At 40.0% G+C, this 26660-nt stretch overlaps 1 protein-coding gene across 1 annotated transcript in view; it reads left to right on the plus strand.

The window, feature by feature from the left end:
- Positions 1-26660, plus strand: part of LOC147035889 (ephrin type-A receptor 5-like) — a 158991-nt gene that overhangs the window by 94612 nt on the left and 37719 nt on the right. The window contains exons 7-12 of the mRNA XM_085847921.1: positions 8166-8290; positions 9000-9153; positions 12688-12790; positions 14785-14846; positions 21238-21363; positions 22099-22284. Coding sequence (XP_085704047.1) covers positions 8166-8290; positions 9000-9153; positions 12688-12790; positions 14785-14846; positions 21238-21363; positions 22099-22284 — 756 coding nt within the window. The remainder of the gene's footprint in view (positions 1-8165; positions 8291-8999; positions 9154-12687; positions 12791-14784; positions 14847-21237; positions 21364-22098; positions 22285-26660) is intronic.

The following is a 26660-nucleotide window of genomic DNA, read 5'->3' on the forward strand; positions in this document are numbered from 1 at the left end:
TGTTCATCAATCAACAATATCCTGTTCCCTTAAAAAGGCTGGCCTCTATTAACAGGTGGACAAAAAGAAGCCATTACTGAAAAATACACATCTAAAAGCTGGTATGAAGTTTATGAAAAAGCACCTTAATGATACTGCCGACATGCGGAGAAACGTTTTGTGGTCAGACGAGACAAAAATTAAAGGTTTTACTCAAATTCAAAGAGTCGCTTCTGGAACAACCCTTTGAGGTTTCACCATCTCACTGTGCAAATCTGGTGGAGATCGACCCACAAAGACTCGTTGCAGTCATTGCTACAAAAGGTGTTTCCACCAAGTACTTTCCTCAGGGGCTGAATAGTTTAACAACCAGTGAATTTTCATTTGTACTTGTTTTTTACAAGTATTCCTCACATTTAACCTCCTTCAACTCTAACAGTGTTTAGTTTGATCTCTTCAGTTATGAATAAAAAAGTTAATATTGAATAATTGTTTCTACATCATTCGTAATTCATCTGAATGTGCTATTATTGGTAGGGGGTGAATACTTTCCCAGGCCACTGTATGAACTTCACATTCATCCACAGTAAATGTTATTACAGTATCAGGTATCCAGGAGCGGATGTAAACAAACGCAACACAAGCTTATTGGTCCCTCTCATTAATACTTCGCTCCAGAATAGGAATTCAAACATCCATGTAAATGGGAAATCACACTCAACAAGTCTTCGTGCTGTCAACATGCAGTCAGATGTTTGAGCGAGCACTACACCCCCACACTCCCCCCCCCCCATCCATTGGAATGCATGGAGAAGGAAGAAAGCCGTTTTATGAATCCTTTTACAATGCTTGGGAACCTGCCCAGTGTTCGTGTGGCAAAAGCCTGTTGTAGCTCGAATGGGAGGAAAAAAAAACTGTTTTACAACTTTAAACCAAAATGCAATGTCGGTTCATTTACAATTGCCCCAATCCCTTCCTCAACCCCCCCCCCTTTCCACCCCCGCTCCTTTATTCATTCATCAAGGTGTATCACGTTGCCTGTGTTTGGGGGTTAGAGCACGGATAGCTTATCTGAGCGTTTCCCTCCTTTGCCTTCATGACAGGCATCAAAGGATGTTTTGAGTATTCCCAACACATTGCAGGTGGATCACACTGTGATCTGCTTTGTGAATGACCGTTTAATATTTTTTATATTTCATTATGTTATAAAATTACACAAGTGTGTTTGAAACCTGTTCAATCGTTTTAACAAGTTTACCTTTATCTTACACACAATTTCACCACGTTAGTAAATATAGAGATGGTTATTTGGAGGATGGTCATGGTTGGAATGGAGAGTGTAGTTGCTAGGTGCATGGGAGCAGGAGGATGCGGTCGTCGGTGTGGCTGGTGGAGGAGGTGGGTGAGTTAGAGAGGTCGGTGGGGTGTTTTTTGTGGGAGAGGGGAGAGTGGTTGTGGTAGATGGTTTTAAAATGGAGGGGGAGGTCCTGGTTAGATGGTTTTTTTTTTTTTTTTTTTTTTTTTTTTTTTTGTATACCTTGGTCGAGGCTCGTATGAGAGCTAACACACAACTCACAGCAAGGAGGCATGAGACAAGAGGGGCGGGAGTGGAAGGGACAAAACATTGGGGAACAGACACAGGTGAACTGTGGAAGGGAGAGGGATGGGGATGGGACGGGGAACATGGCGAGGGGAAGATGGACATTAAAGGGACTTTCAGGAAGGAAAGCAGGAGAATTGAAGGAAGTGGGCTTGGGTGGATTATCGGGGGTAGAAAAGATCGAGGATTTGGATGGGGGAAGATAAGAGGTGGTGGTGAACAGCTGTTTTGAAAGCCTGGAGGGAAGAATGGGAAAGAATAGAGTGAGGAAGTTTATTCCAAAGGCGGGAAAAAAGAGGAATGAAAGAGTGAAGATGAGCAGTGATTCGTGATTTTGGTAGTTTTACCAGAAGGGGGTTGTTGGCGGACCTTGAGCGCCCTGTGGAAATGTGGTTGGGACAAATCACAGAGAGAGCAGGGGGGCAAGGCTGGAGAGGAGTCGGTAGAAGACAGAAAGACCACCGACCAACCTGCGGTGATTGAGTGAGAGGCCCAAAGACTCAGCTTCATTGCGGGAGATGCCAATGATCTTAAAAGCCCTGGTTTCGACAGCGTGAAGTCGAGAAAGGTGGGAGGCAGGAGCACCAGCCCAGAGGGGAGAGCAGTACTCCATCAGGCTACGGACAAAAGCTTTGTAAGTGGTCAGGAGCTCAAGAGGGCCGAGGAAGGACTTTGCACGACGGAGGATTCCCAGTCGGCGACTGGCTTTTGAGGCAAGGTTGGAAATGTGACTTTCCCAGGAAAGGTCATGGCAGATAGTGAGACCCAGAAGCTTGAAAGAAAAGACTTCTTCCAGAGGATTGTTGAGAAAGTGGATGGGGGGTTTTGTAAACGGTCCTTTCGAAGAGACATAGTGAGAGTGTGAGATTTGTCTGGATTGAAAGACATGTTCCACGTGTTGGACCAGTTTGTGATTTTATCCAGATCTGCAGTGAGCGAAGAAGCTGCTGCTTGCCGGTCTGAGGGATGACAGATGGTACGGCAGAGGGTGGAGTCATCGGCAAAGAGAAATAGAGGATTTTCCAGAGAGTCCGAGAGATCATTGATGAAAACCAGAAAAAGAACAGGGCCCAGAACGCTACCTTGAGGAACTCCAGCCTGCACAGGAAGAGGGGATGAAAGAACTCCATTTAGGGCCACACGTTGACTGCGACAGGAGAGGAAGTCTGCGAGCCATGAGTGGAGATGGCCTTGAATACCATGGGAAGAGAGTTTGGTGAGTAGGGCAGGGTGCCAGACTGTGTCAAAAGCACGTGATATGTCCAGGGATACGGCTCGGATTTCCTGTCTGGCATTGAGGACCTCCATCCATTGATGGGAGAGCAGTAGCAGCATATCTAGGGTAGAGTGACCTGGTCTGAAACCAAATTGATGATTGGAAATCAAGCCATTGGAGAAGAGGAAGGATTTCATGTCTGAAGCGATGATGGATTCCATAACCTTGCTGATGATTGGGAGAAGGCTGATTGGTCTATAGTTACAGGGATCTGTTTTTGCACCTTTTTTATGCAGGGCAGTGATGTTAGCAGATTTCCAAGCAGATGGCAGATGACCTTGGGAAAATGAGAGGGTGAATAGAACAGAGAGAGGGTGAGCAAGAGCAGAAGAGCAGGCTTTGAGGACACGTGGGCTGATGCCGTCTGGACCGGTTGCAGAATCTGACTCGAGGTTTGAAAGCAAGCTCTCCACCTTGTCAGGAGAAAAGGATACAGAGTCCAGGGACAGTTGGGTGCGACTGGGTAAAGTGGGTAGAGATAGTGATGGGTTTGGGACACAAGATTTAGCTGCAAACACCGAGTTTAGACATTCAGCTTTATCACGTGTGGAATCAGCAGTGCGGCCATTTGAGGTAAGGGAGGGGATGGAGGGGGAACATACACCAGAAACAGATTTGATTAAACGCCACCAGGATTTTGAGGAGGGAGAGAGGTTTGAGAGTTCAGACTTGAGATGAGAAAGATGTTGTTTTCTGGCTCTCCTGAGGGTAGCTACACACTTGTTCCGAGCTTTGTGGAAAGAACTGAGATTGCCCTCAGTTGGGTTTGCTTTCCATGAGGCAAAGGCAAGTTGTTTCAGGACAACTGCCTCGCCACAAGCTTCAGTAAACCACGGGCGGGAGGAAGGGTAAGACAACTGAACACGAGAGGGGATAAATCTGTGCATGAGGGAGAGCAAGTTTCTTTGAAAGAATTCCCAGGATGAGTTGATGTTTGAGAAAGTAGTGATAGGAGACCAGTCTGTAAGTTTGATGGCTGCTCGGAGACCCTGCCAGTCGGCTTGAGTGAAATGCCAGACTCGACGGCGGTGAGGTGGTTCTCTGATAACAGCCAGAGAGATGTCCACTTTAACAAGGACGTGGTCAGAAGAACCAATTGGAGCGAAGGAAGAGCAGCAGATATTGTCAGGGAAATTTGTCAAAATCAGATCCAGAAGAGATGGAGTACCATTGGTTGAGATCCGGGTCGGGAAGTTGACCGATTGAGTCAGTCCCAATGAGTCACAGAAAGCTTTTGCTGATGTCCCATGGCAGGTGAGAGAGGTACCCACACCTAGCCAACTGGCGTGATGACAATTGAAGTCGCCACATAAGAGGAAGAGAGAGTTTGGATGAGAAGATAGAAGATGGTCCATGTTTTCGGAGAGTGAGGTGTAGATGGAGTCATCACTGTTCGGTGGACGGTACAGTACACATATAAACATGAGGTGGGAGTGGAGGGGAAGCCGAAGCCAGAGGTATTCCTGGGGGTGTGGGGGAGTGAGAGCAGTGCAGGGAGAGTGAGGAATAGAGTCTTTGATGAAGAGAGCAACACCTCCACCAGGACGAGGCTCAGGTCTGTCATACCGTAAGAGGGAGTAACCAGGGAGAGATACTTGGGAGTCAGACACGTCTTGGGAGAGGAAAGTTTCTGTTAGGCAGATAATGTCTGGTTTGTCAGTGGCAACGTGCATGGAAAGATCTGAAAGGTTTGAGCGAAGGCCCCGGATATTTGAAAGTGTAGAGTTTGATAGAGTGGAGGAGGTGGTTGTGGAAGATGGTTTGAATGGAGGGGTGGGCTTGGCGGATGGCTTGAGTGGAGGGGGTGGTTGTGGTAGATGATTTCAATGGAGGGTGGGCCTTGAGGATGATTTGAGTGGAGGAGGTGGTTGTGGTAGATGGTTTAAGTGGAGGAGGTGGTCCGTGCGGGAGAGGGGAGGGGTAGTCCTGGTAGATAGTTTGAGTGGAGGGGGTGATCCTGGTAGATGGTTGGAGGCCATGGTCCTGTCCAAGCACCTTACAAAACCACAAAGTTGTGTACATGTTCAAGGTGGAGACCAATGAAAGATAAAAATCGTTTTCCATCCCCTGCAATGTTTGTTTTATTACAACGAAGGCCTTCTGTAGTCTGCACAAGTTGGAGGTTTATCCTTGTTTTAATTACAAGACAATCACACAGCTGAGCTGATCACTGAATCAATGTACAAGTTCATTATGGAGGGATGAGCATGTTCCATTAAATGGAGTTAATATAACGAATGGAGTTAGCACATGAAAGGGAAGTGGACTGATCGATGATATTGGTGCGTTGACACAGCACAGACACGATGGGCAAAATGACCAAATCCCCACTGGTGATGATAATAATTAGGATTGATTTATCCTTGGATGGTGAATTGTCTGATGGTTCCTCAAATAACAAAAATGATATTTCACTGAAACCAACACTGCATAAGTCTTTGAAAAAAGAGGAAAATATTATCGAATGAGTGTCGGTAGCTTCCCCCGTGGTAGCTTCACCCACTGGAAACACCACCACACAGGCTAATGAAATAAATAATTGATAATCCCCTCTGATTGATTAAACTCGCTCATCCTCATCATTTACTGTGTACTTGTTATTGAGCCAATTGCTGCTGCCGAGGTAGTTTCCTGGCCAGGTTATGCCTGGTGGTTTACCATTGCCTTCCCAATGATCCATCAAGGCAGGAATTTGTAATTTGTTCAGAGGGGCCGACAACTCTCGTGGGATATTTTACGTCCACCAACTAATGGCAGCAGACGGGTAGGACGATCTCGACGTGCTTCTGCGGGATGGTGGTTGTTCACATTGATATCTCGTCCTGCCTGCGAAACACCAGGATGACCGTTTGTGGCCAGCTTCATTTTGGCCTCGTTACAGTGAAATGGTTACTGGGTTTGATGGTCTCGCAATGCGGTCGCCCCGATGGGGAATGCGAGACTACTGTAACACCACGGCATGTCTGTCTGTCTCTCTGTCTGCTGGTCTGTCTGCGTGGACACATTTATATATTTTCACTTTAAAAAGTTTTCGCTGTAACCGCTTGTCTGACCAATGCAAAACTTTAAACATACATGGGACTCCCCATGGAGAATATTTTACTGACAACTCTGATGTCATTGGTCACATGGTATGGCAACCATATTGGATTAAAGTAAAAAAAATTGGACATGTTTTTCTCCGAAAGTGCTCGAGGCAAAAAATTTAAACTTAGGATATGTCATGAACTCCGCATGGGGTGTATAGGCTGATAACGATGATGTCATCGGTGAAGTTATATTCCAGTTGTAATTCGTCGAATCGAAATACTTATCCAAAAAAATCTGAAACTTCATAGATCTGATCTAGAACCCAATGTGAGTGAAGAATTAAATTTATGATGTCATCAGTCACGTGATCTGGTGGCCATATTGGAATGAAAATAAAAACGTTTTTAAAAATTTTAATTTTTTTTTCTCCATCTTTTTCTCTTTTTCTTTTCTTTCTTTTTTTTATTTTTCTCCAGAACAGTTTAACAGAATGGTACGAAACTTCATACGTATGATCGACCCGTCATTAAGAATATAGTTTGAATTTTTTTTTTCATATTCACCTTCATTGATGCAACCTTGCCTTCATGCACACAGAAGGGTTTGGTAAATATCCTAATAATTAATCAATAATCAATAAATATATGGAAAATGTCAATGTATGTTACATACCAGGGTGCATGGATGATATGCGTAAATGGACCACAATAGTAGCATGTTCAGTTAACGATGGTATTTTTGTTCAGCATGAATGCGCGAGGCGAGACTGAGCACTCTGCCGAAAGGATGCCTAGGATAGATTGGTGTGGAGAGGAAAAACTTGTGCAGCTGACTCAATTAGGAAGTGGAATTAATTTGGGCATTAGAGTCGTAGTAGTCATACTAGTAGTGGTCTGCACATGGTGTGCATTTATCCTTTTAATTACAAGTTTACCAGGATGTAACAGAACGAAACCAAAAGTAGGAAGCGAGGGTGGGGAACTTGGCAACAGCAACGTTGAGGGTAATAAAACAGAAGAAGAGTTGGAGGGATAACAAACCTGGGGAAGAATGAGAGTAAGGGAAGGACACACGGGGTGAGCAATATGAATATAACCACAAACACTCAATCACAGAATTGAAAAAGAAGTGGAAACACAGAAAGAGGTGGGATTAGGGAGGGTCAATGGGGGTAGAAAATATCATGGTTGTAGATGGAGGATGACCTGCGATGGTGGTGAACAGCCGGTAAACAGCCATTGTTCGGTGAACACTTTGTTCTTGATGCTGTCACTGCAAGTTCCAATCCAACAAAACCGTGTTCATTTGTCTAACGTGTCCAAATGTTTTTGTAAGTCATTTGAAAGTGCAGTGGATGCATCATAATGTCATTGTGCACGTGACTACTCCAGAAACCTCACTGGTTTATGCTCTGTAAAGACTGTCTGCCGGAAGTTTCATCATTCCGAATCATATGGCTTGTAAATTTTGAAAGTAATTCGTATTTTTTAGAATAATGTACTAATATCAGCGGACATGAGACTTTCTGATGGTCCATGTAGATTACTTCTCTCATTTTACAAGTCTGATTCAACGTGAAACACAAATACCATTCCCCATCAAACAAAATGTTCTCCAAAGGGAAATGTCAATACCTCGCTTTTATATTACACAGATAACAAGAATAATTGAAGTTTATCTGTTCAATTCTGTAAAAGTATGTTGAGGTTGTTGATGTGGATTTATAGACAATCTGAATTTGTCGTGTTGTTCAAATCGATGCTATCAATGCGGTGATTCTTGGAGCAGTGATTAATGGAATAGCAAACATCATTCCACACCTTCACGCACACTATTCTGACCTTCAGAGGGGATTTCATTTCCCTGATGACCTAAGTGTAGGACATTGACTTACCTTTGAGATGTGTAGCCTGGGTTTGATTCCAGATGCGACTCGAAAGTGACAGGTTGGTACTTCACAGGTAGAAGAGAATTGCATCACAAGGTCTGTCGGATCGACGTTAACACGGGGACCCGTATGCTGGCATTAGTTGGTGAATGTTTAACATCCCACGGTGTCCTTCGTGGAGAGTAGGGGAGCTATCTCTGGCGTCATGATCAAATTACAATATTCCTATTCTGACGACTGCTGGGAGGCAAAGGCAAACAACCCAGTTGCAGTGGAATTGTTTTGGCAGCAAAATTATCAGAATAATGATTTATATCAACATTTGAATCTCATTTGGAAAGCTGTTGTAGAGAGAGGGTTACAAACACCATTTGATTTATTTGTCCTTCTAGCTCCTTCCAAGATCTTGAAGATCAAGAGGGAATTGAACACGAAGGACTGCATCGTTTTGGCCTGGCTTCCTCCTCTGCAGCCTAACGGAGAAATCCTTGAATATGAGGTCAAGTACATGGAGAAGGTATGTGATAAGGCTTGGAACACAGGAAATAACGAAATAACTCCAATTACAACAGGAGGAATGGAGATATCAGGGGACACGATACTTGATAGAAACACAATAAAGGATTACAGTATATACATTTGTACAAATGGACACCTTCCGTAGCCGACTCCCATTGTCTTCACTGGTTTATTTTCCTATTCATTTATTTATTTATTTTGGCATTTTAAACTTACTTTTTCTCCAATTCACCGTTAGCATTACCATTGGAGTTCTAATCTGAATGGAAGGAAACCTCTTATTGATAGATATGTCAGGTCCAGGTAGTCAATCCAGTCGAAACGTGCTTGAATGAAGAGGTAGTCCTGACCGTGAAGGTGAGCCACTATGCATCGGCAGACAGGTAGAACAATGGATGAGATGAACAGAATATTAATGGCAGTAAGCTAACCACAGTGGTAACGCCCTGAAACATCAGCTTCTCCTTGCTTCCCACGACAGGTTGGCAATCCTAAAACATGGTTTTCTTAATTCCATCTGTTGTCCACACATGCTTTCAACCTTCAAAATTAGCCATACGTCTCGACATGACGTTATAAATAGCTTTTCTTTTTCACAAGCAATTTCAATCTCATGTCAACAATTATGGAATAACTTCCCTACACACCCGTCGTGTTAATCTGAGCCTCCGTCCTTCCCAACCCACTCATGTCGTGTTCCGATACAGCTCAGTGGGAACGAAAGCGTGATCCTCTCACGAGCCGCCCGCGTCGCCGTACCTGGGCTGCAGCCAGGCTCGGCCTACCTTTTCCAGGTGCGAGCACGCACTACGGCTGGGAGTGGGCCTTACAGCCATCAAGTTGAGTTCAGTACCTTATCTGGTAAGCAGCTTTCGATTGTTACCCTCGCCAAAGGAGAGGGTATTGCATTTGGGTCCGTTTGTTTGTCTGTCTGTCTGTCTGTCTGTCTGTCTGTCTGTTTGTTTGTCTACGTAGAACTTTTGTGTTTTTCTCCACAACCGCTTGTCAGAATGAGACTAAATTTTCACCATTGGTGCCACTACTCATGTATAATGTTTCAATGATAATTATGATGTCACAGGCCACGTGGTGTGGCAGCCACGTTGGAAAACAAAAAAAAAATGGACCTCTGTATCTCTGAAACTGCACCAAGGAAAAAGTTGAAACTTTGCACATAGCACATACTCCTCATGGGGATTAAGTGTGATTTTTTTTATGACATCATAGGTGCCTTCGTTATGATATCATAATTGCATATGTAGAACGCTATCTCAGATCAGTATGAAAAATTTTTTTGAGGGTCATCTTGGGATAAAATGGTCCACAAAATTTTTTTGATGATGTCATCGGTCACGTGATTGTTATTATTATTATGTTTTTTAAACCTTCAAAAATCTTCTCCGAAATGGCAGAACAGATCGAGGCGAAACTTTACACATATGACTGCCTATCCATGAGGAACAAAAGGTTCACACATATGATGTCATAGGCCACATGGTTTGGCAGCCATATTGGATTTACCCTGAAACATTAAAAAATCTTCTTTTCCAGAATGGCTGGAGAGATCGAGGGGAAACTTCACAAAATTATTCTGCGTACAAGGAACAAGGTTGCTAACCTTGTACACACATGCATGTACATGGTTGCTAAGGAATACTTGATGTCACATGGTTTGGCAGCCATATTGGATTTACCCTAAAACTTTTAAAAATCTTCTTCTCCAGAATGGCTGGATAGATCGAGGGGAAACTTCACAAAAATATTATGTGTACAAGGAACAAGGTTGTTAACCTTGTACACACATGCATGTACAAGGTTGCTGAGGAATAATTGATGTCACATGGTTTGGCAGCCATATTGGATTTACCCTAAAACTTATAAAAAATCTTCTTCTCCAGAATGGCTGGATATATCGAGGGGAAACTTCACAAAAATATTATGTGTACAAGGAACAAGGTTGTTAACCTTGTACACACATGCATGTACAAGGTTGTTAACCTTGTACACACATGCATGTACAAGGCTGTTAAGGAATAAATGATGTAATAGTTTGGCAGCCATATTGGAATTAAGAAAAATATTAAATAATGTTTTCTCGGGAACCACTTACTTAAACGACGTGAAACTTCACAATTGTGATCTAGTATTGATGGGGAATACATGTTTTAATTTTCAACTTGATCGGACACATGTTCTGCAGCCAGCATTATTTAATTTTTTTGATCTGTTTTTTTTTTTTTTTTATTAGGCTCACTTGACTTTGACTGGATGGGTTTGAGGGTAGAGAAGTAGGAGCTCAACTGCGAATCCTATCCAGTTTCCTCCTGATGACTTCATCCCTTTTTTTGTTTGGGTTCCTTTGGATGACTCAAATGCAGGAATGTCTACCTATTTGGTCTTCCATTTGATCTGAATTTAATTTATTTTAATCCCATTCTAAATTTAAGTGAACAATAATAATAAAAACGTCATGGGTCAGGGTCAGGTGTCCGATCAAAGCAGGACGTCTTGGTACCTGGTCATCACTGCCAGCAATTATAAAGTGGCAGTTCCAGTTATGTCTCATTAATTACGTAACACACCAGTATATAAACGCCACACTAAATGCACCACACAAAACTACACAAACACCACACAACACACCATACAAAACAATTCCTGGCAAGGGTCTGCAATCTCTGATTGCTCTTTTTCTCGTTTTTAATGTCGTGCTTTGTTTTCTCTCTTCTTTACTCTTCACTTCAAATCAAGCATCGTAAACCAAGATCAACAAAAACGCACCTTGTTATGCTTGGATTTCCATTGCAAAGAATCCAATATTCAGGAGAAAACCAAGGACAGAGAATTTTTGAGAGACATCTCCACAATTTTCATGTATGCGATAATATTCACCCCACGACTACCCCCATCCACCACTGCCCCTCCTCCGACATATACCATGAATTCCCTTTAACTGTAGTAGCCCCTCTCTCCTTGCTTCTCTCTTCCCATTCTTGTTTCCAGACTCCCCCTCTTTCTTCTCAATGCCCTTACCCTTCCTTTCCAGCTTATACTCTCAATTCTAAGAGACCTTTTTTCAATTTCCTTCCCTCCACTTCCAACCACCCTTTGTCCTGCCTGTGGAATCATCTGTGCCTGTTCAATCACACTTACCCCCCCCTCGCCCCCCTCCCCCCGGTAATGCTTCAAGGTTGCAGCTCATCACCATCCAAAGTCATTTCCCATTCCTTCACATGATCTCTTTTCCTTTGGTGAACCCTCACCCATGTATCCTGTTTTATTTTCTCAGGTGATGTTCATATCTGCACTCCATGTCCGTCTCCATCTCCCCTCTGTAGTCCCACGACACGTGAAACGATATCTTGTCTCATGTTGTCATTGCTCCTCCATGAGACTGCAGGTGTTTCCATGACAAAAGGAAAAGCCATATCGGCCTTGTGCTCGGAGACAGCACTTGCTCTGATTTCTTTTGATTACTCGAACAGTCCTTCTGACAATAATTCTGAGCAGTATTCAAAAAGTTATCAGTACGTGATACTAATCATTTATAAACATATTTTATATAGAGGTACATATATTATATATATATATATATATATATATATATATATATATATATATATATATATATATATGTTTGTTTTTTTACAAATTGGACATAAAGCAAATAAACCTTGACATTTCTTGGATGAACCGATCTTTTTAGAATGGTCACATGTCCGGTTCGTTTTCATTATGATCTCATTTTCATGTTGTGGTGGAAACCATTTTGTGTCCATGGGGAAAAACGTTTTCACAACGCACAGTGAAATGGAATAGCTGGCCGTGAGGAATTGTGAGTACACCTCGGAGGTTCATTCATCGAAACGAGCAAGATGGATTACCTTCGCACTCGTACAACACGCTCGGTTATACCTTTCCATGGCAGTTGTCACCGTCTCCAATTACCTGCATTTCTATTGTGCAGCATTAGGCCAAACAAATACCTGTATTTTACTTTCGCACAATCCTAGTCATATCAACTCAACATTAAGTTTTTTTTATGGACTGTGCAGGATTCTGAACTTCATGTTGTCAGCATCACCTTTGAACGTAGAAACCTTTCGTGTCATAAAAGGAAACTTTTTATTTACCTGTGTGATTGATTGTTCATTGAGTTCATTATTTACTTGTTTCTGTTTCTCCCACTCACATATTACTGTGCTCATAATGTCACACATGAGTATAGATTTAAAGTATCTGAGTGAATTATCATGATGTTGATTCAGTCATTTTCGGTCGGACTGGCTAGTTCATGTAGTGATCGGGTATTATGACTTAAAATGTTGTATATAACTCTCTGCCATGGACTTGCTTCGAGTTTTAACAGTAAATACAAACTCTGTGTTTCTTCAGCATCTGATGCCGAACTGAGCCCCGTATCCGTCGTGGGCGTTTGCATCGCCATCATAACCATCTCCGTCGTACTTTTCATTGGCTGTTTCATTTTAAGCCGACGGTAAGACCTGGTGTGGGGAAAATGAGCTGAGTGAAAAGGCCTTGCATTAGCAGACGACAAGTGATGAGGCTTGAACTGTTAATGCTTAGTGTGGGAAGATGAGACCCAGTTGGTACTTGGTGGTCATTCGTGTGAATGCCAACATTGAACCCAGTGAAGTCCAGTGAAGATCTAAGGCTTAAAACTTGGAATGGTTCATCATTTTTTTCCGATTATAAAAACTATAAACTGAGCAGAAACGTGTAATCTTGACCAGAATGAGAAATTCAGCACAAAATGCAGTCTTTCACCAAACCTGGACACCACAGTGAGATTTTTTCCCACATCTTTTAGCTTTTGCTCAAGACAGTTGACATAAGTATGCTAACCACGGTGAGAATCAAACATAGGTATGCTAATTACGGTGAGAATCAGACATGGGTATGCTAACCATGGTGAGAATCATACACATGGATATGCTAACCACGGTGAGAATCAAAGACATGGGTATGCTAATTATGGTGAGAATCAGACAGAGGTATGCCAAATACGGTGAGAATCAAACACATGGGTATGCTAACCACGGTGAGAATCAAAGACATGGGTGTACTAATCACGGTGAGAATCAAAGACATTGGTATGATAACCACAGTGAGAATCAAACACATGGGTATGCTAACCATGCTGAGAATCAAGCACATGGGTATGCCAACCACAGTGAGAATCAAACACATGGGTATGCAAACCATAGTGAGAATCAAACATATGGGTATGCTAACCACAGGTGTGAATCAAAGACATGGGTATGCTAATCACGGTGAGAATCAGACATGGGTATTCTAACCACGGTGAGAATCAAAGACATGGTTATGCTAACCACGGTGAGAATCAAACACATGGGTATGCTAACCACGGTGTGAATCAAATTTAAGATGAAAACTTCTTCACCCTTCATGTGAACAAGAAAAACACACATTACACATTCGCCCTGACAGAGTTTTTTTTAATCGACATTAGTACAGAGGAATTTAATCCTACACAATCTATTGTCATCAGTGCCGTGGTGAGAGTAAACATTTTTATTCTGCTCTTCAATCAGATGAGCACCGGCATGGTGTTTATGAACATCCAGGGCCATAATGGTTAAGATAGCTACAGTTTTCCAAACTTGGCATGTGGGTGCCGAGATGTCCACAGGTGTCCACAAGTGCTCCATTGTCATTTATTCCTTTATGTGAGTCATTACATCTCAAGAGGTGACAATTGGTGGAGTATTTTATCTTAATGAATTTCCAAGCCTTCTTTTACCAGAGCTACCATGCATGGTCTAATATATATATATATATATATATATATATATATATATATATATATATATATATATATATATATATATATATATATATATGAATGTTTTTTGGGGTTTTTTTAAGTACCATTGCTCCAGAAAAATGTACCATAGTGATCACCGTATGTTGTTGAATGTAAATAAAGAGTAATAGCCTAATCTGCTCTATAAATGGAATATTGGATGGTTTTATAATAACACTCAATCCACCATTCCATCTTGTTTAAGAGTGTTAACAATACACAATGCTTTCACTGCATGATATTTGCTTTTGCTTTAGTGCCTTACTCAATTTCAGACAAAATTTCCTTCATCCAGTCAAAGACATTAACATTTTACGCCCGCGACATCTTGGCCTCTATAAAAATGCACAATGGCACCAATCCAACCGGATTCCTCACCATAGCGAAGGGTTTACCATGTTATTGCGGAAGGTTCTTCCGAGAGCGGTTTTAGCTACCCCAAAGTGAGCCCCATTAAAGGGCAGCGCACGAGCCTCTGGGGGCTCATGTGACCTGCAATGCACCGCAGGCAAAGGTTTTGAGTCGAGAAAGCGACGTGATGGATGGGGAGGTCAATTGGGCCATGGGCAGACGTGGAGGAATGGGAAGAATAAGGAGGGGGTGAATTATTGATTGAAGGATAATGTCAGGTCTTTCTTTCACAGGCACTGTGGTTACAGCAAAGCGAAACAGGATGAAGAAAAACTGCAGTTTCAGAATGGTCAGGGTGAGTATCGATGGTTTTATGTAGGTTCGCTTTTTCCCTTCCTTCACCAAAAAAGGCAAGCACTTTCCCACCTTCTACATGTTTTCTCTGACATTCAATTCACTTCAATGCACTGTTGTTCACCAATAAAAATGGAGAGCCTTCCTTTGGAAATTTAAACAAACATTCATTGGAGAGACTGTGGAGTTTAAAATTGAAGAAGAGGGAACAAGATTCAGTTTAAAATGGATGCTGTGACGTAATATGAGACTTTCGAAATGACGTATTAATGCTAAATGAGGCCTTCCATGCGTGTGTGTGTGTGTGTGTGTGTGTGTGTGTGTGTGTGTGTGTGTGTGTGTGTGTGTGTGTGTGTGTGTGTGTGTGTGTGTGTGTGTGTGTGTTTACACCAATTCACTATGGCCCACCAGGCACTTTTACCCTGCCATTACCAGTGTGAAATCTCTCAGTGAAATGATCTTTTTGATATAATTTTCAACATTTAAATGAAAGTGGCAATTTCAGGAAGGTTAACCATAATTGTTGTGTTCCTGGGTGCAAATCGGAAATACAAAAACTATCCGTGTAGGTGTTGTACATCCCAACGCCGGCCATGGATAAAAAACACACGGGCAAACACACATTTTAACTTTTACCAACAGATGCAAAAATCTCGTATAATTTAACTTGTGGCCCCAAAACGAAACGAAATTTTTACTTATAACATCCCTCACAGCTCCTGTAGTACCCCCTCCTCCCCCAACATGATGAATTGTAAATAAACAAGCCGGTAGGTCACATGGGTGGTCGCTATATAATTGCATACCAGTCATACAGCTTTAGACGGATCGGGCTGAAATTTTTTGACAAAGAGTTTGATTATAGTGCGCATAAAAGCACCGAAGCCGATTTTTGATTTTCGAAAAAAATATATACAAAAATATTTTTCTGATTTTTTCAAAAAATTCAAAGCCCCGTTGCTAGGCAACGGTGGCATCCATAGCAACGGTGATAAAAAGCATACAACGAGATCCTGGTATGAACCTACCAGTCAAGTTTCATCAAAATCGGTTGATTCCTCTGGCCTCCAGAGCTGCCCATTACATACATACAGACAGACGGAAAACCTGAGAATAACGGTAGTCTAGCGACCACCCAACTTTTACTATACATTGACAAGCCCCATATATGTCCCAGCAATCGATGCTTAGAAGAACCTAATCCCTGATTGTAATCCATTGGGAGGTTGTGTAACACACGTCCGTCCACTCTACTTCCACCGGCCCACCTGGTCGGGAGTTTGCAGTACGAGCAGGCACCCGTTGGGCGAGCTGAAAGAGTTTTCCGAGTCTTTCTTTGTGAAGAGGCACAGCCATTTCTCTCAACTACTTTTACAAGTATTTCTGCCTTCTCTCAGAAGCATTTTGAGCCATTCCAAGTAACAATCCTTATCCTGGACACATAATACATTTGATTTCACCCTAAACTCTTCACGTCTTGAGGTTTCTGCACATGCGCACCGAGCATTTTGGGGTGGATTTCGTCATTTCAAAAGTGCCGTATTGTTTAATCATTTCATATATGTTTATATATGGATACTCAAATTCTAATTAAGAATAATCTTGGCCATTGGTGAACAAGTTGTTCCATGGAAAATTTGCGTGTGACGTCTTCAGTGCCTGAAACTACATGTCGTAAACACTAAACAGTAAGGTGAGGCCCTCGTGGTATTGTGTTCAAAGGTGAGTTTTTCAGTGAAAGGTGTTTCTCGTTTCGGTCAAAAATTCTCGTCAATGGATGCGGATATTCACCAGAATAGAATCCATTTGTCCTTGTCACACACCCAACCTTTCCACCGTTTTGGCTGATTCCTTCCATAAAATTTTGAGATAGCCTGCTCGCAGACAGACGTACAAACAGACAGACAGGGGTGAAAACATCACCTCCATCCACCTTCGGTGCCGGAGGTAAAAAGGCACACGGACACCGTGCATTTATTTATCGAGATAATGGCAATGCCGACATAATTTATTATCGTACATAAAATAACATTTTCATGTTTTTTTCTGTTTTACATAATACCTCGTTAAATATAATATAAAGTAATGGTCACTGAAAAAAGAACACTCCTCTAGTTACCCTTGAGGTGCTGCCCTTTGTAGTGTTGAATTGGCATTTCGGCAAAGAACGAAAGCAACTTTTGTCCCAATTTTAACGTTTTCTTTGCCAAAACATCTTGCTGTTCAATATTTGTTTGTTGTTCCAACACCATTTTGCAAGAATCTAAACAACGACAAACCGAATACATATTCTGATGCACCAAGCTGTCTTATAGGATATTATAAATCTACAGATTGTGCTAAAACGTAGGCTCACATTAAGTTGTTTATTCAAGCCAATCCCCAATCGATGGCACCTTAAAATTTACAAATGAATTATCTTATCGATTCTCTCCAAAAGGACTCTCTCCCTTCCTCTCCCTCCAAAAAAAACAATTCAAATAATTAATAATTATAATCAACAACCCTTCTTTGTTGGTTGCAATACTGAATAATTTCCGACATTTGTGAATGTCACGGCTTTCAATCGATGTGATTTGGTCACAGTGTTCTTTACACTAACAAGACTTGAGATTCACACAGCTACACTGACCTGCACTCTGATAGCAGGGCAATCTCATTTGGCTCTGGCCTGCTGCTGAGACCGCGTCGTCTCACTGCGCTCATGGATAGTGGCCCGAGGACCGCAGTGCCTGTGAAAAAGAAACGGTGTTTTGCATGCTAATAATTCTGCTGGGATTTTGTTCAGCCTGGAAGTCATTCATACGAGACTGCATTCACTTGGCTTTCAATTGACTTTGCTGGGGAATTGCTCTGCTGGCTGCTCAAGCAGTGCCGGCAACTCTGGCAAAGTTCCGTTCAAGTTGGCATCCTCGGTGTTTAGTGCACTGGAGCTTACTTGGTATTGTAAGCCAGTACCAAAATAATTTAGCCATCGAGCTTATTTTTAATTAATAAGACAAACAATAAAACACCAAAAAGTTCATTATTGTGTTTCATTGTTAACCCTACGGATTTGTTCTCATGACAGTGAAGCTTATTTTCTGGGCCAAGTCCTATTCCTAATCTTCACAATCTCTCTGACTCTCTGAAAAATCCCCTTTATCGATTTTCTGATGATTCCAACCTCTGCCATGACATCTCTCATCCTTCAGACAGGCAGGCCACTCTTCAGACCTTAAAATAAATCACAAGCTGGTCAAACACTTGGAATATGTCTTTCAATCCTGACAAATCTCATACTTTCACTATCTCTCTCCAAAATCACCATATGGCAAACCCTCCTATATACTTTCTTAACGATCCTCTTGAGGGAGTTCAATCATTCAAACTCCTGGGTCACACAATCAGCCATGATCTTTCTTGGGAAAACCACATTTCAAAGTTGGACTTTAAAGCCAGCTGCTGACTGGGCATCCTCCATCGTACTAAGTCCTTACTTAGCACACCTAAACTCCTATCCACCTACAAGGCCTTTATCCACGGCTTCATGGAGTACTGCTCTCTCCTATAGGCAAGCTACCCTGTGTCACACCATGCTCAGCTTGCTGCCATGGAAACCAAGGCCTTCGAGATTATTGGAATTTCCCACGATGGAGCTGAGTCAATGGATCTATCCTCTCACCATCACAGACAGGTTGGTGGTCTCTCTGTCTTATACCTCTTCCTTTCTGGCCTTGCACCCTTTGCTCGTTTCTTCTGTTGTGTGCTGATCTGTTCAGTGTTCTTGCTCTTCTATGAGCCTTGACTTTGTAAAGAAAAATTTAAAATCTTGGTTTCATTTTTTATTTCATTACTTGATGAACACAAATTATTAATAAGGAGAAATTTATCATTCTGTGTGTTTATCTGTATCATCAAATATACTTGGAGGAAAATGGATATGCAATAAAACACCGACATTCGCGTGGGATATGTTCTTGTAAACTGCCACGAATCGTGCATCCACAAATGTTGGGGCGTTGTTTCAATGGCAAAAAGCGGGTTAGGCCATAGGCAGTTGTAGTGAGCTATGTTGAAGTCCTTCCAACTCTCTCACCGTGAGTTTTGCCGAAGATAAGCTATTGACGGATATAAAATGAAACGTTTCATACTTGTCTGGTCATGAAAAAAGCAAGTTTTATACAAAATACATCACGGGGAGTCCCTGGATTACAAAGGGATTCCATATCGAAGAATAGTTCATACAGCAATAGTGGGGGGAAGTGGGGGGGGCTACTCACCCGATGATTTAACAAGCTCAGCAAGAGACCAACTATTACCAATTGTTACCCATGATCAGGTTACACATTACCTTGGTATGGCCAGGAATGAGGAACAGGAGGTTTTAACTTTTAACCTGAGCAGCGTACGAACGATCACATTTTCCTTAATACTAGTGACTGTTTCTAAAGCAATTGGCTATGGTATTTTCTATGAACCAGGTGTGCTTGAGAAAGGTTATGGTGGTATTCTTTTTGAGATTCAAAGCAAAATATATTTGATAACACCCAATTTCTGAGCCGTTCACCGTATTAACATGTTTTCCAAATTACCAAGACAATTTTTTTCTACACGTCATGACGATTGGCAGCTAGTTATAAATATGTCTTTTTGCACATCTCCTTGAAACGTATGTAATTCAACATTGTTTTAAAAAAAAATTGTTCTTTGAAATTCGCACGAAACAAGGGTGAAAGCTACTCAAGGTTTTTGGGTTGTATAGAGTACAACTTTAATCGGTAATCGGCACACACACTTACTCCAATCAGCCGATACCAATTACTGAAAAATTGCCGATGTCGGCCTGTTCTGATTACCAATACCCATATCGACTCAGCAATAGTGGGTACTAGTGGCCATTGTTGGGGGTCTATTGGTATGTGGTGATGGTTTATGCCCACACAATATTTGAGTAGATGGAGCATGGGGGCCATGATACTAGGAGCAGTACACATTTAAAAACTCATGATGAGCTGTTACACGAATTGCGAATCTGCAAATGTCAGGGTTTTATGATATCCATAAACATATAGGAAGGTGTATAACCTAGTCCAAAAAATAGGAGAAAAAATATACACAAAAAAAATTTTCCCCATTTTTTTCCATATGAAAATATATATTTTAAACGAGTTTTGGAACAAAAAAAAAATAGGAAAAAAGGAGAAAATAATATTTAAAATAGTGAGTATTGGAACAAAAAAAAGGAGAATTTTTTTAAAAGGTTTTGGAACAAAAAATAGGTGAAATATATATATATTTTTTAAATAGCCAGTTTTGGAACAAAAAAAAGGAGAATTTTTTTTTCAAATAGCCAGTTTTGGAACAATAAAAAAGGATAATTTTTTTTTTCAAATAGCCAGTTTTGGAACAAAAAATATAGAACTTTTTTAATATTCAGTTTGGAATGAAAATGAGACTTTTTTTTTAAATAGCCAGTTTGGGAACAAAAAAAAAGGAGAATTTTTAAAAATAGCCAGTTTGGGAACAAAAATAAGTAGAAAAAATAGGAGAAAAATGGATTTTAAATAGCCCGTTTCAACCCCAAAAAAAGAATATAAATAGGCGAAAAAATTATTTTAAATAGGCAGTTTTTAAACAAAGCAAAGAGGGGACAAAAAAATTCAACAACCACTTTGGTGTAAAAAAATCCAAGTGGAGAAAAAATTATTTTAAATAGGCAGTTTTTGAACAAAGCAAAGAGGGGGAAAAAAAATTCAACAACCACTTTGGTGTAAAAAAATCCAAGTGGAGAAAAAATTATTTTAAATAGGCAATTTTTGAACAAAGCAAAGAGGGGAAAAATAGCAACCACTTTGGTGTAAAAAATCCAAGTGTAGAAAAATAGTGAAAAAATAGCAATACATTCATGGAAAAAAACAGTTGGGAAAAACGGTGTAGTGCAACCACCGAAATCTCCAAATAGTTTAAAAAAGAAAAAAAATATAATAATAATAATAATAATAATAGGAAAGTAAACCCATTTTTTTGCTTTTTTTGAGAAAAAAAAAGGTTTTAAATAGCACTGAAATACCAAAAATAGGCTAAAAGAAATGCCAAAAAATAGGGGAAAAAATTATTCTTGCTTAATGCAAAATTGACGAGAGTATAGATATATTTGACAATGTAATTTGGATCTTTGAGAGTGTCAGCTTTAGAAATTGTACATATTTGGTGCACTGTATTATTATCACAGAACTGGAAACAAATACGAAGAGGTCACCAAATAAAAACAAAAGAAAAACCAGAATGTTAGTGTTGAATTCAGGTCCTGCAGGACTGCAACTTGTATTAAAATTTAAGGCTGTGTTGCTTGAAGAAGGAACAAGACTAAGATGACAGGAAAACATGTACTTTTCATCTGTGTTCCACAGTGAAGGCTCATGGGATGAAGACGTATGTGGATCCACACACATATGAGGATCCCGCACAGGCAGTCAAGGATTTTGCCAAAGAGATCAACCCATCAAGCATCAAGATTGAGAAAGTAATTGGAGCAGGTATGAGAATCATCGTTACTGTTGTTTAGTGAAGGGAAGGAAAATTCCAGTAAAAACAAATACTATATACCAGTACATTGCTGAGATTTTGATCCAACATTTTGTTTGAAAATCATTTTTAGTGAATTGTTTCACATAATGTGTTGCTTGATTTGAGACAATGATGAGTAATTAACACATTTCAATCAGTTGGAAGTGGTTTTGATGTTTTTGCAAAGATTTAAAATTTCTGGTAGCATTGTAGTTCAAGGGAACTCTTTCTACAAGGAATGAATGACAGTGACTATTTCTTTCACAATGGGAGGTGTGGCAATTATTTAAAAATAATATTTATTAAGTGATGTACCATCCAATGGGATTCTCTCTCTCTCTCTCTCTCTCTCTCTCTCTCTCTCTCTCTCTCTCTCTCTCTCTCTCTCTCTCTCTCTCTCTCTCTCTCTCTCTCTCTCTCTCTCTCTCTCTCTCTCTCTCTCTCTCTCTCTCTCTCTCTCTCTCTCTCTCTCTCTCTCTCTCTCTCTCTCACTCACACTCACACTCACACTCACACTCACACTCACACTCACACTCACACTCACACTCACACTCACTCACACTCACACTCACACTCACACTCACACTCACACTCACACTCACACTCACACTCACACTCACACTCACACTCACACTCACACTCACACTCTCACTCTCACACGGATGTCTTTCTAAAGCCTCTAACTGATACCAACATCTCAACAGGTGAATTTGGTGAAGTTTGCAGTGGGCATCTAAAGCTGTCTCGTCGACGAGAGATCAATGTTGCGATTAAAACACTGAAAGGTGGCTCGACGGAGCGCCAGCGCTCAGACTTTCTGAGTGAAGCAAGCATCATGGCGCAATTTGACAACCCAAACATTATTCACCTTGAAGGTGTTGTCACTAAAAGTAAGTGAAACTTCAACCTCATAACAGTTTAAAGAAACGGGCAGAGTGTTTGCGTTTATTTATTTCGCAATGCTCATGCACACAAACACTGGGTTTGGAAACAAGGAGGGCAGGTGTGGGCTTCAATCACAACCAGAATTCACACGATGATTTGGATGCACCATGTTGGCAAGACAACAAAAACGCAGGCTTTGTCAGCCGAGCTCACTATCACTCAGATAGCAGCTTTCTGCTTGCATTATCATGTAAAGTATTAGGAAGGAAGAAGCCTTTGTAAACCATGAATATCATGTTAGTTGATGAGCCCAGCTAAGTGCAACAACAATTGCTGAAACGGACAACTGTGAAGTAAAATATGATGCTTGGATGAAACGGAATTCGTTTTTAATATTCGTATCATTATACAAGTGAATGCTGTTCTGGTATCCTATTAATATTCTGAATTAAATCACCTTCTGGAGGTAAGCTCCAAACTTGAATTGTTCACATCACTTGAAAAAATATTTGAATTGTCCTTTTCCTTAATTTTACTGTTTTGTATGTTATTATATATATATATATATATATATATATATATATATATATATATATATATATATATATATATATATATATATATATATATATATATATATATATATATATATATATATATCTTGTGTATGCTGATTGGTACGACCGGCAACTTGTAGGAGCTGAGACTTCTTTTTGCGGTGGATGGTTCTGTGCGTTTCAACTGCTGCTACAAAAAGCAGAAGTTGCATGTTTAATTTGCATGTACAGTAACATGTGTTCCTCATGGAGTTAACATGATTAATTTGTATGTACAGTAACAAGAGTTCCGAGTAGAGATAACATGTTTAATTTGTATGTACAGTAATATGTGTTCCTCGTGGAGTGAACATGTTTAATTTGTATGTACAGTAACATGTGTTCCTCGTGGAGTGAACATGTTTAATTTGTTTGTACAGTAACATGTGTTCCTCATAGAGTGAACATGTTTAATTTGTATGTCCAGTAACATGTGTTCCTTGTGGAGTGATCATGTTTAATTTGTATGTACAGTAACATGTGTTCCTCATGGAGTTAACTTATTTAATTTGTATGGAAAGTAACATGTGTCCCGAGTAGAGTGAAGATGTTTAATTTGTATGTACAGTAATATGTGTTCGTCATGGAGGGAACATATTTAATTTGTATGTACAGTAACATGTGTTCGTCGTGGAGTTAACATATTTAATTTGTGAGCAGTAACATGTGTTCGTCATGGAGTGAACATATTTAATTTGTATGTTCAGTAACATGAGTACCTCGTGAAGTTAACATGTTTAATTTGTATGTAGAGTAACATGTGTTCCTCGTGGAGTTAACATATTTAATTTGTATGTGCAGTAACATGTGTTCCTCGAGGAGTTAACATGTTTAATTTGTATGTGCAGCAACATGTGTTCCTCGTGGAGTTAGCATATTTAATTTGAATGTAGAGTAACATGTGTTATTCGTGGAGTTAACATGTTTAATTTGTATTGCAGTAACATGTGCTCCTCATGGAGTTAACATGTTTACTTTGAATGTACAGTAACATGTGTTCCTCATGGAGTTAACATATTTAATTTGTATGTACAGTAACATGTGTTCCTCATGGAAGTGACATGTTTAATTTGTATGTACAGTTACATGTGTTCCGTGTACAGTGAAAATGTTTAATTTGTATATACAGTAACATGTGTTCCTCTTGGAGTGAACATGTTTAATTTGTGTGTACAGTAACGTGTGTTCATCGTGGTGTTAACATGTTTACTTTGTATGTACAGTAACATGTGTTCCTCGTGGTGTTAACATGTTTACTTTGTATGTACAGTAACATGTGTTCCTCGTGGAGTAACATGTTTAATTTGCATGTGCAGTAACATGTGTTCCTCGTGGAGTTAACATATTTAATTTGTATGTACAGTAACATGTGTTCCTCTTGGAGTGAACATGTGTAATATGTGTGTACAGTAACATGTGTACCTCGTGGAGTTAACATATTTAATTTGTATGTGCAGTACCATGTGTTCCGAGTCGAGTTCACATGTTTAATTTGTATGTGCAGTTACAACATGGGTTCCTCGTGGACTGAACATATTTAATTTGGATGTACAGTACCATGTTCCTCATGGAGTTAACATGTTTAATTTGTATATACAGTAACATGTGTTCCTCATGGAGTGAATATATTTACTTTGTATGTAGAGTAACATGTGTTCCTCGTGGAGTTAACATATGTAATTTGTATGTACAGTAGCATGTGTTCCTCGTGGAGTTAACATCTTTAATTTATATGTACAGTAACATGTGTTCCTCATGGAGTTTACATATTTAATTTGTATATGCAGTAACATATGTTCCTCGTGGAGTTAACATGTTTAATTTGTATGTACAGTAATATGTGTTCGTCTTGGAGTGAACATGTTTAATTTGTGTGATCAGTAAAATGTGTTCCTCATGGAATTAACATATTTAATTTTTGTGTGCAGTAACATGTGTTCCGAGTCGAGTTCACATGTTTAATTTGTATGAACAGAAACAACATGGGTTCCTCGTGGAGTGAACATATTTAATTTGTATGTACAGTACCATGTTCCTCATGGATTTAACATGTTTAATTTGTATGTGCAGTATCATGTGCTCCTCATGGAGTGAATATATTTAATTTGTATCTACAGTAACATGTGTTCCTCGTGGAGTTAACATATTTCATTTGTATGTGCAGTAACATGTGTTCCTCTTGGAGTGAACATGTTTAATTTGTGTGTACAGTAACATGTGTTCCTCATGGAGTAACATGTTTAATTTGTATGTGCAGTAACATGTGTCCCTCGTGGTGTTAACATGTTTAATATGTTTGGACAGTAACATGTGTTCCTCTTGGAGTGAACATGTTTAATATGTGTGTACAGTAACATGTGTTCCTCGTGGAGTTAACATATTTAATTTGTATGTACAGTAACATGTGTTCCTCATGGAGTTAACTTGTTTAATTTGTATGGAAAGTAACATGTGTTCCTCGTGGAGTAACATGTTTAATTTGTATGTGCAGTAACATGTGTTCCTCGTGGAGTTAACATATTTAATTTGTATGTACAGTAACATGTGTTCCTCTTGGAGTGAACATGTGCAATATGTGTGTACAGTAACATGTGGTCCTCGTGGAGTTAACATATTTAATTTGTATGTGCAGTACCATGTGTTCCGAGTCGAGTTCACATGTTTAATTTGTATGTGCAGTTACAACATGGGTTCCTCGTGGACTGAACATATTTAATTTGGATGTACAGTACCATGTTCCTCATGGAGTTAACATGTTTAATTTGTATGTACAGTAACATGTGTTCCTCATGGAGTGAATATATTTACTTTGTATGTAGAGTAACATGTGTTCCTCGTGGAGTTAACATATGTAATTTGTATGTACAGTAGCATGTGTTCCTCGTGGAGTTAACATCTTTAATTTGTATGTACAGTAACATGTGTTCCTCATGGAGTTTACATATTTAATTTGTATATACAGTAACATATGTTCCTCGTGGAGTTAACATGTTTAATTTGTATGTACAGTAACATGTGTTCATCTTGGAGTGAACATGTTTAATTTGTGTGATCAGTAACATGTGTTCCTCGTGGAATTAACATATTTAATTTGTGTGTGCAGTAACATGTGTTCCGAGTCGAGTTCACATGTTTAATTTGTATGAACAGAAACAACATGGGTTCCTCGTGGAGTGAACATATTTAATTTGTATGTACAGTACCATGTTCCTCATGGATTTAACATGTTTAATTTGTATGTGCAGTATCATGTGCTCCTCATGGAGTGAATATATTTAATTTGTATCTACAGTAGCATGTGTTCCTCGTGGAGTTAACATATTTCATTTGTATGTGCAGTAACATGGGTTCCTCGTGGAGTAACATGTTTAATTTGTATGTACAGTAACATGTGTTGCTCGTGGTGTTAACATGTTTAATTTGTATGTACAGTAACATGTGTTCCTCTTGGAGTAACATGTTTAATTTGTATATGCAGTAACATGTGTTCCTCATGGTGTTAACATGTTTACTTTGTTTGTACAGTAACATGTGTTCCTCTTGGAGTGAACATGTTTAATATGTGTGTACAGTAACATGTGTTCATCGTGGAGTTAACATATTTAATTTGTATGTACAGTAACATGTGTTCCGAGTCGAGTTCACATGTTTAATTTTATGTGCAGTTACAACATGGGTTCCTCGTGGACTGAACATATTTAATTTGGATGTACAGTACCATGTTCCTCATGGAGTTAACATGTTTAATTTGTATGTACAGTAACATGTGTTCCTCATGGAGTGAA

The sequence above is a fragment of the Eptatretus burgeri genome, chromosome 1 (genome assembly GCF_056783735.1).
Source record: "Eptatretus burgeri isolate ZD-2024b chromosome 1, Ebu_testis_v1, whole genome shotgun sequence".
NCBI classification, from domain to species: domain Eukaryota; kingdom Metazoa; phylum Chordata; class Myxini; order Myxiniformes; family Myxinidae; genus Eptatretus; species Eptatretus burgeri.